The sequence below is a fragment of the Heloderma suspectum genome, chromosome 1 (genome assembly GCF_057233095.1).
Source record: "Heloderma suspectum isolate Gila_16-S chromosome 1, 16-S_ref, whole genome shotgun sequence".
In the NCBI taxonomy this organism is placed as follows: domain Eukaryota; kingdom Metazoa; phylum Chordata; class Lepidosauria; order Squamata; family Helodermatidae; genus Heloderma; species Heloderma suspectum.
The window spans coordinates 99,888,671-99,904,836 of record NC_139458.1 but is presented as its reverse complement, the minus strand read 5'-3'; the positions used below and the strand labels follow the sequence as shown (position 1 = coordinate 99,904,836).

Sequence of the window (16,166 nt, the reverse complement as noted above, 5' to 3'; positions counted from 1 at the left end):
TTTCTTTATGATGTAACTCACCTGGAGCCTATGAGATAAAATGGGATAAAAACCTAACCAATATAAAGAATAAATTATCACTTCTGCATTATTAGTGGATGTGGTCAGTCACATAAATTATAGATAAAAAAGTGACTGACAAAACAGAGATAAGCTTAAAATTCTTTAGTTGGTTTTCTGCTTTTATCTTCATCAGTCAAAACAGGTACTAGAAGCTAAGATGATAGATCCAAGATTGCTGAGGATGGAGAGAATTCTCAGAAAAGTGACATCTGCCAGGTAAGAGATAGAAGAGTGCAGGAAAGTTTTTAAAAGAATTAAAAGCATGGTAAAAAGTTTGTGTATCCAAGATAATGCTGTGGGAGTGTTCTTTCTTCTAGTGCAGGGGTGGCTTCTTGGGATTGGATTTTGCTTTGTTTTGCTTACTTAACATGTTTTCAAGCAAAAAAGGTTGTGAGCATTTACACTGAAATATATGGCAATAGCTTGTTCAAGCTTTTTTTTTATACACGAACACATCTGTCAGGAAGTGCCTACAACAAACTTTTACATGGTTTGAATTGCATTTACACACTATGTTTTGGAGGCAATTCTAGATAGCACTAACCAGAGTTTAATTGATTTGGATGTCATTGCAAACTAGAGCTATAGTAAATTAGTGTGTGTGTGGGGGGGGGGAGCCATAATCAAAAAAGGAACAGTTGCACCAACTGAATTCCCAAAGCATTCTGACAGGGGTCTTCTTCCAAAGGAGAAGTAAGGCAGAGGGAATCCTCCAGAAAAGTCTCTAAGAGTCTGTAATTCCCTTCATAAAGACCTGTGTTGAAATGACTTCGGAATTCAACTGGTGCAGCTGTTCCTTTTTTTATTTTGGTTTCCAGCCTTACAGCTGTTTTTTCTGATCCTTATTGGTATCCCTATTGGCATTATGGAGTGGGGCGTGGGGGGGGGGAGAGATCCATGTGTGAGAGGCAAGGAAGGAGAAAGAGTAGAGGGAGAAGCTCCTATATTACAAATAGATAGAAAATGACCCCTAGAGTGTATGTGATCAGACCACTTTTCTGGAACTCAGTAATAGACAAATATCCTCTTTAGTTCTCAAATATACATCCTTAGATTAATCCCTTTTTCATAATAACCCTTCTGGCCTAAATTGGCTGGATCTTTCATAATGTAAGTTCAGAGCCATTAAGGAGATGGAAGCAATAATTTTCTGATTTGCTAGTTAGGCCACTTACATCACAAATAGATCTTCTCTCACTATTTGTCAAAACAATCCATTTCTGCCAAGAGACTGGCTTTTATTAATTTCAATTTCCTATGAACAAGTGACTTCACGTCTCTTTGAGCCATCCAACCAGGCATCCAAAAATGCGCTCTCTCAAACCATCTGCTCTGCAAGGAATGTGTTCTTCTGCTCTGCAAGGAATGTGTTCTGAAACCCAATGTTCCATTCAAGTAAATAAAATGTATTAGGCAAGTTAGATTCATTTTATTGATTTTTATTTGGAATTCCATGTGTGTGAGATTGTTGCACTTCCCTTTTTCTTCCTCCCCCTACCCTTTTCAAACAAACTGCCTCCAATCCTGGAGGTAATATACAGCCACCATAACTAATAGCCATTGATAGCCTTATCCTTCAATGGGGATTTTTTTTCTAAGCCCCATCAGAGGGGAGGGGGTTATTGGTAAAATCACAGCTAGGAAGAGAAGGATTAAACCACTCTTCCCCATGAGGGGTTTTCCACTGAATTTTGCCATTTTTTTCCCCTGACTTCACATCTTTACTTCAGACGCCATATTTCACGCCACTCCTACCACAATCAGAGATATAGCTGTTGGGCATGAGACACAAGCGATGTTTTCCACCATTTTAGGCAGAATGTGGAATGACCTCTCAAGAAAGGTTCTTCTGCCCCCACACCCTTTTAGACAAGCAGTGAAAACGATATTATTTCAGTAGGCATTTTCAGGAACTGTGGCCTTTGGAACTGGTTTTAGCTTGCTGCTCTATGGCTGCCAGTGGGTTTATATTATGTTAGGCTGTTTTAAATTGTTGGGTTTTTTATTATTTATTTCCAGAGGGTTAACTGTATTAATCTGTTGCAGCAAAAACAACAAACAGTCTTGTGATAGCTTAAGATTAACAAAAAACTCAAGCCACAATAAATTTGCTAGTCTTTACGGTGCCACAGGTCTCTTTGTTGCTCTTATCGATTGTTGTTGTAATGCTTTAAGCCACTTGAATTATAGTATGTATTGAAATATGGTGTAGAAATGTTCATGATTACAGTACAACATATATTACTTACATTTTTAACATAAAAATATTAATAGCAAAAAAATATTCCACCGAGATCAATGGCATGTTGTTCCAAATAAATATATCAAGTATTGGTGTGACAATGTTTTACACAGAATTCAGTGGAACTACTTACCCATTAAATATTGTAAGTGGATTCAGAATAAGAACTAATCATTCACCAGTGACTAAAATGCAGCTACCTCTGGGGTGAAATTGTTTCTATCATTTTGTGCCAGCAGCAGTGTACAACAGTTTAAGAGGAAAAGTGAATACTGAAATTGTGAGGGAAGGCAGACAAAGTAATTACCAAAGCTGGAATTGGATCTAAGTTCCATTGGATCTTTAATGACCACAAGTGTTCAGGGCCTCCATTTTATCTCTCATTCGTAAGATGGATGAGTATCATTCCCAAAGTGCACAAAGACTAGGCTAGCGGTGTATAGTGAAGGGCTGTTCAGAAACATCAAATAAGAAAGGGGATTTCACTCTTTCCCATGAAAACCATCCATTATGTTATACACTGAGAGGTCTGATCCATTTAATAGATATTTCATGCTGAAAGGAATAATTCAGATGTTACACTTCTTAAATAGGAGAGAACTCCAGATATTTGACTGCTCAAGTTACTAAATTAGATACTCCATTTTCAAAAGAAGACATGAGCTGTACTTACAGAGATCTCTGTTCTAGTGAACATCAAGGTCTGGAGAGATTCTGCATCATGATTTTAAAAAATCTCAAAAATACCTTTGATGGTTACTTCCTGGTGGTAAGGAAATTTGTTACATATAAGTTAGATCAAACCCTAAATGAGCTGGCTAGGCTGAGAATCAGGTCTGAATGATCTGAAATTATTTTATATTACATCAGAAAAATAACAAATATTTGAAATGTCTTTGTTGATGAGACAAATGCCCTCACCCCGGCACCAGCTTGTCTGGCTGAAAGGGGGGGGGCATTGCGGGCGGGTGGGGTGACATGACGTAGAGGCCTCTGATTGGTGCACCCCAGTCGCACCACCATGCAAGGAGGGGCAGGCTGAGTTGCCTTAAACTCAGCCCCCTTCCCAAACTCAGCTCTCTGGCTCAACGCAGCTTCTTGTTTGCGTCTTCTTTAACCCATCTCCGCTCGCAAATGGTTTGTTGAATCCAACCTTTTAGTGATTTCAGCAGGCTTTGAACAGCAGGCCTAAGCTCTACAGGTGCAAATAAAGATTTATATTTATTTCATTGTGTAAGCTCTATAATCACATTGGTCTTGATGTTGATGTTCATCCAACACTTGTCTTGATTAACCATTGTATGCACTGCACAATTCAGATATATATAATGTATGTTCCAGGATAATGCTTATGTTATAGTCTGAAGGGCCTTTTTCTTTCTGCCTCAAATATTTTAAAAGTTTTTTTAGCATTCTGATACACTGTGTATTCAACTTTGCTTTGTTCTATAATATAGACATCCTGATTTTATAAGAAGGAAATGGGTTTCCTGTGTGGGCATCACAAAACCTTGTGAAGCTGAAGCATTGAACTGCTAATTATACAGACATGGAACTCTTTAAAATTAATGAATAAGAGTCATAGAGCCCTACAGATATACCACTATAACAGGCAATACATCAGCAATATATGATAGACAAATATTAAATAATAAATAATAATTCATTATTAAATAATAGAAAATAATATTAAGCAAAATGCTGTCTGTTCAGGAGCCATGAAGCTAACATGACTTCAAATGGTGTATTTTACAAAAGGCCAATGCAGGTGTGGTAACAAAAAGTAACTTAATGCCAGATTCACTGTCAATTTTTAATGCTGAAGCCCACAGAACAGCATTCAAAGGAATTGATTTTCAAAAAATTTAACCCCTCAAACAGTGCCACCTTTAAATGAATGTGTGTGAAACTGCAACAATGCTGTGCAGCAAAATTGGGAGTGTCAGTCCAGTTGCTCCAACCCAGTCCAAGTGAGAGAAAAATGAATGGCATTGTTTGCCTTCATTGGTGTCAACATATAGCCAATTCTCATTAGCCATGACATTTTAACATATTTTTACTTAATACCTGATTGGCTGTGATTAGATCATGATGAAGGAGAAAGAAGCAGTCCCAAAATGGTGCTGAAGCCACAGCAAATTAGGAGATTAATGCGTGCAAACAGGTTAAAAAACTGGATGGTGGGGTATGAGGGAAAAGAGATCTTTTTACCCCTTCAAAAGCAATGGGGGGGGGGAGAGATTGCCCTGAAAACATTAATGGCTTTATGACTGTCAAGAGCTACTTTTTGTGTGTGCGGGTGCGGAGCAGCATGAGGGCCTAGAAAAGCTGCTGTGTCTATTTGAAACACCATGAGTAGCCCTTTCAGGAATATCGTTGAGAACTAGATGTTTCAGATAAAAAGCAAGTAGGTATAATTATCTCATAGTACCCTTCTCTTATTATTTTGCAAGCTTGCCTCAGCTGCTCTGCTCAGAGGCAGGCCCACAGCTGCAGTGTAATGTTTCATTAATTCAGGTTTAAATTGCAAAGGCCGCCATCAGTGGTAAATTCTTCTTAACAGCATGCTGCATTATGCATTTGCACAATTGACTTACATCTCCAATATCATCTTCACTTTGCATCCTGCACATGCCAACATAAATCCTGAGTATTCAACAACCACTAAATTCCCATTGAGCCTCATATCATCACTTCTCTTGGGGTGACTGATGAATTACAGATCATTTGTATTAGAAAATAAAGCCACTTGCTTTTTGGTGATAATGTTTAACTGCCACAAGCTTATCTTACACTTTTCTAGATGCTAACACAGATTTAGGTCATTACAAGCTGAGTCAATAGGAAGTCTTCTGCTACTACAAATAATGTATAAAGGATTGTCCTGTGTCAGTGCAAAGGACATCTTTGAACACAGTGTAGCGAACAGATGTCACTGAAAACATACTGCTCCTCTACAGATATTCATCCATTCCCAATGCATTTAGAGTACTAGTGAACACCATTTCTTTCTCTTTGGATAATTATACCACAATTGGTCATGGAAAGCATGCATTAGGCATTTGGTTTTAACTTCATACAAACCCAAAAGATGTCACCTGAGATGCACTATAAAAACAACTGAAAGTGAAGATGAAAGTGTGTATAATTTAAGCCTGTATTCTTCAATCACGCAAGCCAAAGATAGCAACAGAAACAACAAAACACAATGAAGGAGCATTCTTAGAAAGTTATCCAAGCCCAGCTCCTATTGGCCCCTTGGAATTGTTCCAAAGAAGTGCTGCAAGATCATATAATGAAAACTGATTATCACTAGCGATTAGTTGGGGAGATGCCACAGAGCAGGGGTAGGCAACATGATGCCCACTGGCATCAACGTCCCCCAAACATTTCCTTGGAGTCCAGCAAGACATCCTACCCATCCCAATTTTTATTTTAATATGTTTTTACTGGCAGCTGGGACTGTTTCCAACTAAAGTGGGAGCCTTTAGCTGCTGCTGTCTTAATTTCCCATGGATGTCTCTGGCCAGGTTACTTGTCTTTTTGTGAGTGACTAGGTATGCTCACCCAGGGCAGGCATTTTATGGTTGCGCCCAGGACAGTCTCTTAAATTTCCAAATGTGCCCACAGGCCCCCAAAGGTTGTCTGTGCCTGCCACACATTTACCCCACAAGTAAATCTACAAGAACTGAACAATCTTAATTATAAGGCTCAGTCCTAATCTTGCGTAATGTAATAGCCTTTTTCAATTGATATAACTCCTGATAAGCATTTACTTCTTAGAAAAATACTGTGTTTTCTGTGCAGAGATACTGCAACTGTTGCACAGAGATGTCTACATTTCCATCCTGTGATCAGAAATATCCACAGAAGTGTGCCAAGTATCTATTATATCCTCCCTTTCTGAATCATGTCTGTGCATGCATTTAAAAATCCATCCATCCTGACAGAGCAGTTCACAAACACATGTTTCAATATAGTGGAGGGGCAGCATATGCATTTTGCCATTTCATAGGAACAATATTGCAGTTGCACATGCCATAATTCAGATTTTCCACATGAATTGCATATTATCTGGATCCTGCACATAAACAGCAAACAACAGCAGTAAAACTAACAAGGCTGCAACAGCTCCCAAGTAACCAGCAGCAATTCCTCAGCAAATGGGTCAGCTGGGACTGGGTGGAGACAGTTGTCATCAACCCCCCCCCCCAAGTTTCCTTTTCTACTGCACAGGAGTGAGAGGGATAGCAGCAGAGCTGGGCTGTGTCAACGGTCCTAATGGGAAACTCTACCCTGAAAGACATTTGCAATACCACCCTTTGGGCCTGCCACTGGCAGAAAACCATCTCCAAAGGAAACCAGTTGTTAGAATAAAGGTAAAGGTGTCCCCAACCAGTCATGTCCGACTCTAGGGTGTGGTGCTCATCTCCATTTCTAAGCCGAAGAGCCAGCGCTGTCCGAAGACGCTTCCGTGGTCATGTGGCCGGCATAACTGAACACCGAGGTACACGGAACACTGTTATCTTTCCTGCCGAAGCGGTACCTATTTATCTACTTGCAATTTCTTGCTTTCGAACTGCTAGGTTGGCAGAAAGTTGTTAGAATACCCACAGCCTATCCTACCCCCACCTCTTTTTTTGGGGGGGGGGCCTCTTGACAAGCCTGTGGTCGGAGGGCAGGTTGGCTTGAAATGTCTTGGGGAATAAATTGCCTGGTGCTTTTGGTCTTACTGTTCCTGATGGCTTGGATTGACCCCTTTTCACCCTTCCGGCTTGGCAGACCAGATTTAGAATGTTCTTGGTTCAACTAATTTTCTGACTTGCTTTTTTAACCTTTAATGGCTCTTTGTGACCATCAGTGGGTATATACATCTGCTTTGGTATATTGGCTGTGTGAGTAGGCATAATAAGGTACTAACCTTTCCTTCCTTCCTTCCTTCCTTCCTTCCTTCCTTCCTTCCTTTCTTGCCACTGCTTAGGGGAGGTGGATTGATGTTAAATTGCTTGTTATGAATGTTTATTATGTTTAATTAACGAGGTTCTGATTATTGATAGTTTATATTGCATCTATGGAATGGATTACTAAGTTATTATTTAAGATATTTTTTGTGATTATAGTATTAAATTGCTTCAATATGCAGTTTTTGTATGAATTTGTTATCTAATTCTAATTAAAATGTTATGAGAAAAATCTTGCTTTTATTGATGATGCAGTTCTATTATGGATGTCATTATGAAATTGGTACTGCAGCAGTTGATCTTTGCTATGTATCGTGGTTCCAATTGCTACAATAAGCTGCACTGAGCATCATTTTGTATGGAAAAGCAACATAGAAATAAACCTGATGGTGATGATGAAGCATCCCACCCGCCATGCAGCATCTGGAGAAGCTCCTTTGCTGTAGAGAATTTGACAAGCTATTTCATCGCCGCTCCTTTCAGCCTTTGCGCACAATTCTCCACACTCACGCAATACGTTGCATATGCAACTACATCTAATTTTGGTTTCTGGCCAAGATACACAAGAGTTTGCACATCCAACTGCCTATATTTTTGCTCTGAACAGCATATGCTGTAGTTTACAAAGTTAGCCACTGATACTCCCCCTCCCACCTACCCCCCAATTAAATTTCTATCTGCCAGAATTGGACACAAGGAGGATCTGGCTGACTACCGTACTTGTCTGTACCAATGGAAGTACAATATCCACGTTGGAAAAACGTGGTTGATTACTATGTTATGTCAAACATGGAGAATCTTCCTAATTTTGCTGTATAACCATTTTCTTGATAGGAATACTCAGTTACAGAATGGCAAAAAAATAATGCGCACATGCATTGTAAAAGTATAAGTAATGCATAAAAGCAATTCGTAAGCCAAAATAAGTCACTGATAGTAGTCTGGAATGTTACCTTTCTCACAATGACTTCCTGTGAATCCAGAAGGACAGGCACACTTATTGGGGGCTACACATGTCCCACCGTATCTGCAACCTTCTTCACAAAATGCTAAAAAAAGAAACACATTTTTTCATATATTTACTTCCATGCAATTATAAAACAATAAAGGAAAACTGCTTATGACAATAGAGAAGAAGTACAATTTATTAAAAGCCAGAAAGATTGACATAACTATTACAGAAGGGAAATTGGTGGTGGCCCCCAAATTATGGAATGATCTCCCCGATGAGGCCCGCCTGGTGGCAACATTGTTATCTTTTTGGCATCAGATAAAAACTTTTATCCCAGCCATTTGGCAGTATATGATACGGTTTAACTGATCCTGGAATGTCTTATGGTTATGGTTGTTTGCTTCTGAGATTGTTTGTTTGAAGTTGTTTTAGATATATGTTCTTTTGTGTATATTGTCTGTTCATGTGTTTTTATGTAAATGGCTTTTAATATCTGTATATTGTATTTTTAATGTTTTTAATCTTTGTAAACTGCCCAGAGAGCTCTGGCTATTGGGTGGTATAGAAATGTAAATAATAATAATACATTGAAAGCCTCAAAGCAAAGTGACAACAAAATGTTAATGATTATTTGGCACGGACATTAACAAGACAGTACAGGACATGTAGGAGCTGAGCCTAATCACACTAATCCCAAAGTGGCATTTACAACTCGGTGCTCTCTGTAACCTTTAGAAGCTGTGGAGAACAGTAAACAATTTGGTGTATGAATTGTGCTAACTTCCATACTTAATTTTGTTTATTTAGGCAGCAGCTACAATTGTAATATCTGATATTTTATGTAGCAATCCATTCGTTAAAAATTTCAAGAGAACTATGCATTCATGGACCTAGAGACTTGTGAGATTAACTCAATAGGGGGCTTTGATTTCTACTTTGCAAATGTGAGGTCGTTTCAAAAATTGCTTGCTGTACGGCATAGGATGGAACTGTTAAGAGAGAAAGGGATGGAACTAGAGATGTACGAAAGTCCCTTACCTTTTACGAAATTTGATTCGCGGTGGGGGGGAGGCACTCTGTCCCTCCCCCTGAAATTCTGGCCAGGGGGGAGGCGCCCCGTCCCCCCCGCCGCGAATCCTGGCCGGCCAGGTCTGCAAATGGCAGCGGCCATAGCCGCCGCCGTTTGCATCCCTGCAGTCAGCCGTGATAGGCTACTTAAATGTTTACGTAGCCTATCATGGCTGAGTGAAAAAACAAACAAACGCGCGTACGCTAGGGGTGAACGAAAGTCACTTACCTTTTCTCGCAGCTTTTTCGCGGTGGGGGGGAGCGCTTCGCTGCTCCCCCCGCGAAGTTCAGGCCAGGGGGGGAGGCTTCCCGCCTCGCCCGGCCGAAATTCAGGCCGGGGGGGGAGGCTTCCTGCCTCGCCCGGCCGAAATTCAGGCTGGGGAGGAGGCTTCCCGCCTCGCCCGGCCGCGAACACGAAAGTAAAAAAAAAAAACGTCCCCTGATAGGCTACGTGACGATTCACGTAGCCTATCACGGCTAGATCTGCAAAGTCAGCCGTGATAGGCTACGTGAATCGTCACGTAGCCTATCACGGGTGACTTTAAAAAAAAAAAAAAAGCGCGTACGCGAATGGCGGCCCCCATAGGGAGCCGCCATTCGCGTTCCTTATTTAGTTGCTGTAGTCTACGTCAATGTTTACGTAGACTACGGCGAAAATAAGGGCAACGCAAACAGCGTTGCCCTTATTTTCGCCGTACTCTACATAAAGATTGACGTAGACTACAGCGACCAAATAAGGAATGGGAATGGCGGCTCCCTATGGGGGCCGCCATTCGCGTACGCGCTTTTTTTTTTTAAAGTCACCCGTGATAGGCTACGTGACGATTCACGTAGCCTATCACGGCTGACTTTGCAGATCTAGCCATGATAGGCTACGTGAATCGTCATGTAGCCTATCAGGGGACAGTTTTTTTTTTTCTTTGATTGCAATGGCGGGGGCGGCAGCCCATTTGCATACGTGCGGTTTTGTTTTGTTTTGTTCACTCAGCCGTGATAGGCTACGTAAACATTTACATAGCCTATCACGGTGTTTTTTAAAAATCTAGCCGTGATAGGCTACGTAAATCTTTTTTTGGAAATGGCGGCGGTGGCAGCCGGTCGGAAGACCGGCCGCTGCAGCCGACGCAGCCGCCACCAAACCGCCGCTGGAGCCGTCGCCGCCAGGTAGATTCGCTGAAGGTAAGTCCCATCCCGGGGGGGGTGGCAGACCTTTTCGCCACCGATTTCGGCACCCGAGATTCGTGGCGAAATTCTCTGACATCCCTAGTTGGAACACTACTGAAAACCTCAAGTAGGCTCAGGGCCAGCTCTTCTATGAGCCACAGTGAGCTATGTGGCTCAGGCAGCATATGAGGAGGGGTGGCAGATTGTGCCTCCTGAACACTGCTCACCTACCTGCTTGCCAGATGGCTGGCTAGCCATGGCTGCCACTGTCGCATCTCTAAACGGAGCAAAGAATTTCAGTCTGATTCAAGTATTATCTGTTTAACATGGCTGCCATTTTTCCATTGCGGGATTCCACATGGCTGTGGTAACATTTGAATATAGGAGTCACCTGGGATGGATAGGTTACAAAGTTTCTACATATTTAAAGGTTACTAGAACAGCATGGAATCCAGCCATGAGGAAGTGGCAACCACACTGAACAGATGTTTGAATTAGATGTTACTCATGTATCCAACTATATTATAAAAAGAGAGAAGAGTTAAAAGTATGGTATTGCAAGCAGAATTGTTCCTTTTTGTGTCCCCTGCCCCCCAAGAGCGTCACTGGAAATTTTTTGAATGACTTTGGTAGAGCCGCCCAGAGTGCTGCATGCTCATAAGAAACCTAAATCATGTCCTGTGCACTGTAGTTCTCAGGGCACCCCGCAGGCCACGGAGGAGAAACTAGAATTAATATTTAAAGAGTAGCTTCTGCATCAGAGTTAATAGCAGAGCCACCAAGCCATCCTGCAAACTGCAGTCACAGATGGAGTGTTGGCAAAGAAAAGCAGCAAACAGGTCTAAAGCACCATGACGCAGAATAGGTGTTTTAGATTTATTGTGCATTCTTATACCAAACAATCTCAACAAAGTGGGCGAAAGATCAGTCATGGGGCGGGGGTGGGGAGTAATCATTGTAACTATTTACAGGTGAGCAGAGCAAATAATACTACCAGACCCCTTTTTACTGGACTGCTAAATTGGCCTGTGGTGCTCCAGTGCTACACCTTTTAGGTCTCTTTAGGGAAATGATACATAGAATGAGACTTGAAAGACTTAAAGATGATGGTTAAGACAACAAGAAGAATCTTTAAAATGGGATATGTTTGCTATTCTTTATTGCAAATATATATAAAAAATAATTCAAGAATAGTGCTTTTCTCCTAGCCTCACATCAGGAGTCAACAGAGTGGGTCACCGTTGGCGTGGAGACAGGCAGAGTTAAAGGTACAACAGCTAAAGGGGCAGCCATCTTCCTCTTACTCCACATGATCATTCTGACAGAAATGGAAGTCTGAGCAGACATACAAGCCAGGCATGTATCCTTAAATACCATTACATCAGACACTATGGTGGTTTTGTAGATAAATTGCACCAGCAAACACATCCCAGCTAAGCTAAAAGGAAACTTTTTCTAAAAAGGCAAATGTTGGTGCTTCGGACATGCAACAGAATATCAGGGTAGCAAGGTTTTGTGTGCAGTGTTTCAAAACGCTGTCTTTATTCACAAGATGCCGTCTTCGTTTGTATCTGGACTCCAGCAGCTCATACATAGACTGTATTAGCTCACAAATTTATTTAAGTGGCCCTCTTCTTAGGTGTCACTGTTAGGTCTAGTTGGCCAAACAAAGTGAAGCCTTTCCTTTAACTAGCCCATACGGCATGCATTTGTTTGTTTGAGAATAAGCTGATAATTCTCTTGAATACTTCCATTTTCATAGCAAAATGAAATTCAGTAGATATGTACAGGGTACAATTTTATGTTTCAAGTCCAACTATTAGCTTAGCATCCATTTTGTTATATTTTGTATGCTTTCATAATTTTGTTATAACTTTCCTTCTGTATTTTTTTTTAAGAGAAGGGCAACTAAGATAGCAATCCTATACTCCCTGGGTGAGCATTCCAGGGACCATAGGATAGCTCGGATTCCCCCCTCTGAGGTTAGAGACAGTGCTCCAACCTCAGAAGGGAAAGTCAAAGATCTGACCCACCCAGCCTTGCCCCCTTGCCGCCAGTATGGAGAAAACCACACCAGCTGCCTCTTTGAGGCCAGAAAATTGACCACAAGGAGCGGGAAAAGGGAGCATTCCAGTGGGATATGATTTATCCTTTGCCTCCTACAGCCCTCTTCCCTCCCTCTCCAAAGCGCCCTTGATAGATGGGCTAAAAAGCCTGTCTAGCAAAAACTCAAAGATTGGAAGACGGGGAGGCAAAGACTGTGTCAGCTGCTCCTCCTGCCCTGCCGACTTCAGCCCGGTGGAACACTGGAATCTCAGAAGCCTCTGAGTTCAGGGTTTCTGAGCAGCAAGGCTGCAGTCCATAGCATTGCACCCAAAGAAATTCAATAATTAACAGCAGCAGCAGCAGCAACAACAGAAACAACTAGTTTGAAATGGGGGGATGACAAAATACAACACAATGCAATCTTATCCTTGAATACCAAGATGTTGACATGAAAGCTGAGATGTACAGTTAGAACAACATTCTGCATTTCACGCATTCTCTGCACCCACTTTTGAGAGGCAGAGGAAAGATGCAACACCTTGGTTTCAGTCCTAATTTCCTTCCATGAAAAGAGTAGAGTTCAAGTTCACATAATTATGCTTTCCTGCCTTCATTTCCCTCTCCAGTCCCTGTCCCCCATCTGCTCCTGGGGGGACCCTTGAAAATGGTGTGCAATATGGTGTAGGGGGGTGCAAATGAAGAATGGAATGGGAGAGGATTCCCCCCACTGTTATGTGAACAGAGCAGCAAGGTAGTATCCAAGCCACTGCAATCAAATCTGATGTACAAGTTCAGCTCTCAGTGAAACACTTACCTTCATGAATTATACATGTGAAGGAATATCACATATCGAAAGGGGCAGCAGACCTGCACCATTGTCTCTGCCCATGAGGTCGCACTGTCCCTTCCCCTGATGTTCACCCATTAGGTGCGGACATCTGCAGAGAAAAGCCTATACACACATAGGCATCTCTGGGAGCTGGAACCTTGCTCAATCAGGGTTCCAGCTCCCGGGGATACCTATGTGTACAGGCTTTCCCCTGCAGATGTCCATGCCTCATGTGTGGGTATTGCAGGTGAGGGAAGCTGCACTACCTTAGTGGATAGGGACACGGCCATGTGGTCCCTTTCTAAGTGTGATATGAATGTTACTATGTTTCTAATATGGAGCAAAATAATGTAAAATCTAAAGCAAGGAATCTCCAGTTCTGGGCTTTAGAAATGCATTCATTCTTTAGAGTAACATCTTTGTAGAGGCAGATCACTTAGCCCCTTCCCTGACGTACAGTTTTTTCACAGTGCTATTCAACCAGTGCACTGCCATGGTTCGATCAAGCAACTTCAGCCTCTCTTCCCTAGTGACCACTATAACTTTCCCTGATGGACTTGCAGTAATAAGTTTTCAAACTGTAACCAAGCCAAGAACTTATGCTCCCCAATTATTGGGGGGGGGGGTTCTTCACAACAAAGGAATGAGAAGCGTGTTGGAGTATTACCCATATTTTCATGGAATTGGCTTTGGTCCATCAGGGACACACGAAGCAAGATAAGCCGCGTGTACCCTACCTTTAAAATCTGGTTTTCAGGGGTCACACAGTGCGTGTAGGGGAGTAGAACTGAACATCTTCAAACTGCCAGGGGCTGCTCAACCAATGAGAGAGGCTTATTTCCTACCCCACTCCAGGCTCCCCCCTGCTACTACATTATTATGAATGGACAGCAACTAATTGTTCCCATGTGTGCCAATTTCCCTGAAGAAGCCAAAATCCCCAGTTCTCAAGTGCAGCATCTGAAGGCTCCCTGGAGAACTTTCCCCACCCCAATTTTTCCCATTACAGCAATATGCCACGGAGTTATTGATCCCACCCCATTTTTCCCCATGTGTGCACTTTTGCCTTGAGAAATCAAAATCCCTGATTCTCAAGTGCAGCTTCTGAAGAACCCCCTGTAGGGATGTCCGAGAATTCCGCCAGGGACCCCAATGAGGCTGGATTCCAAGAATCCGGCCTCATTGGGACCCGTGGTGGAATGGAGCACTCACCTCTGGCTCCCCTCAGAATCCATCCAGGTCAGCTCCCTCCCTGTGGCGATCCTGCGGAGCCAGCCACCGGCTCCGCAATGCTGGCAATACGGCCAGCTGCCATTGGTATTCCGTATCACTATGTTAAGTATCCAGATGCAAATGGCATATTGGGCGCCATTTGCAGCTGTAAAGCTGGTGGGTTAGCCTAAATGCAGCCATGGGTTAGCCTAAATGCAGTCTCCTTTTTCTTCATGCGATAGGCTATGCAAATATTTTTTTAAATATAAAAAATATTTACGGCTGCATTTAGGATCGTCCCGGAGCAGAGCCGGCCTAGACAGACTCTGGGGGGAGGGACAGATTGCCTCCCTCCCCTGCGGATGCCCCCCCGGGCCCAGAGGTAAGGTGTCCGCCCACCCTTACGGCCTCCTGAGAGCAGCCCAGCCCCATTCCAGCAATCTGTGGTGGAGTTATTGCTTTCAACCCCCACTTTCCCCTTTCTCTTTCTCCCTGCTTGCAATGAGAAGCTCCCATAAACCCAAAAGATCATTACTACAATAAAGTGGAAAAGGGACTTTACATAACAACAGAGAAATGGCTCTATAGCAGAGAAACTACAGAACATCCAATAAGCACAACATCGCAATAGTGATTTAAGAGAGCAGAGGAGAAGCAAAAGAGCACTTTAGAGCAAGTTACTAAAGTTAACCTTTAACCCTTTCACTGCAAGGGGCAAGATTTATTTCTTATTTCCAAGTAAACATGCACAAAGGGGGGGGATATGTTAAAGATTAAAAGCAGGCTACCTAAGGTAAATGAGTGTCCCCACTACTGCGGTAATGTAAGGGGTCACTACTGCGCTCCTAGGGATCTTCTCAATGGGAAAAACTATTTCCATTGGGTAAACAAGAAGGAATGGGGTGTCCCACTCCCTTAACCACATCAATGCCAGGTCATAGATGCACGTCCAGGATTTAATGCAGGGGGGGGCATGGCACACTGTGGTAAAACCTCCAGGGAGCGCTTTCAGTAAAAAAAAAAGTCAGAGCAAAAGGAGTTTCAGAAAATGTGGCTTTTCAAGAGGGAAGTGGTTGGTTGGCAGCGGATTGGTGATGATGTCATCTGTTGCAAAGGAACTCAGACTGCTCTAACTTCACACTAAATTGCTCGTGAAGACAGCCCTGGGGTCTGATATGCAGGGAGAAAAGATGGTAAGCTGGGTTTGTGCAAGTAAAGTTTTGCTGGAGCAAGAAATGGAGAGAGCTTTATCAGAAGAATGAGATGACTGGGTCAGAAGGAAGAAAGAATAGGGAAGCACTTCAGGATTTAACCTAGTTCAACCATTTTCCTAGAACCTCAAGAGACCAAATAGAGAAAGCTGCCTGGTTAAGAAACATTTTGTACTTTGGATTCTATTGCTTAAAAAAAAAAAAATGGTGGCAGAGGCAATTGGCCTTAGGTCAGGATTGTGACCCACCAATAGAGAAAATCAAAGTAGCAAGAGAAGGTGTGATTTTTAAAACAAAGCAGAAAAATACCTCATAAGCAAAAATATGTATTGCATTTATCCCCTTAAAAATTCAGAAAGTGTAAAAAAAGAAAGAAAAGAAACTCTGAGATGAGTGTACATGGTCCGGTATAATTGGA

The 16,166-nt window shown here is 42.3% G+C and overlaps 1 protein-coding gene across 1 annotated transcript in view; it reads right to left on the bottom strand.

Moving 5' to 3' along the window:
- The window catches only part of NELL1 (neural EGFL like 1), a 673,415-nt gene that overhangs the window by 136,740 nt on the left and 520,509 nt on the right, over positions 1-16,166 (bottom strand). Inside the window, exon 15 of the mRNA XM_084852331.1 lies at positions 8,220-8,315. Within this exon, the coding sequence (XP_084708457.1) occupies positions 8,220-8,315 (96 nt within the window). The remainder of the gene's footprint in view (positions 1-8,219; positions 8,316-16,166) is intronic.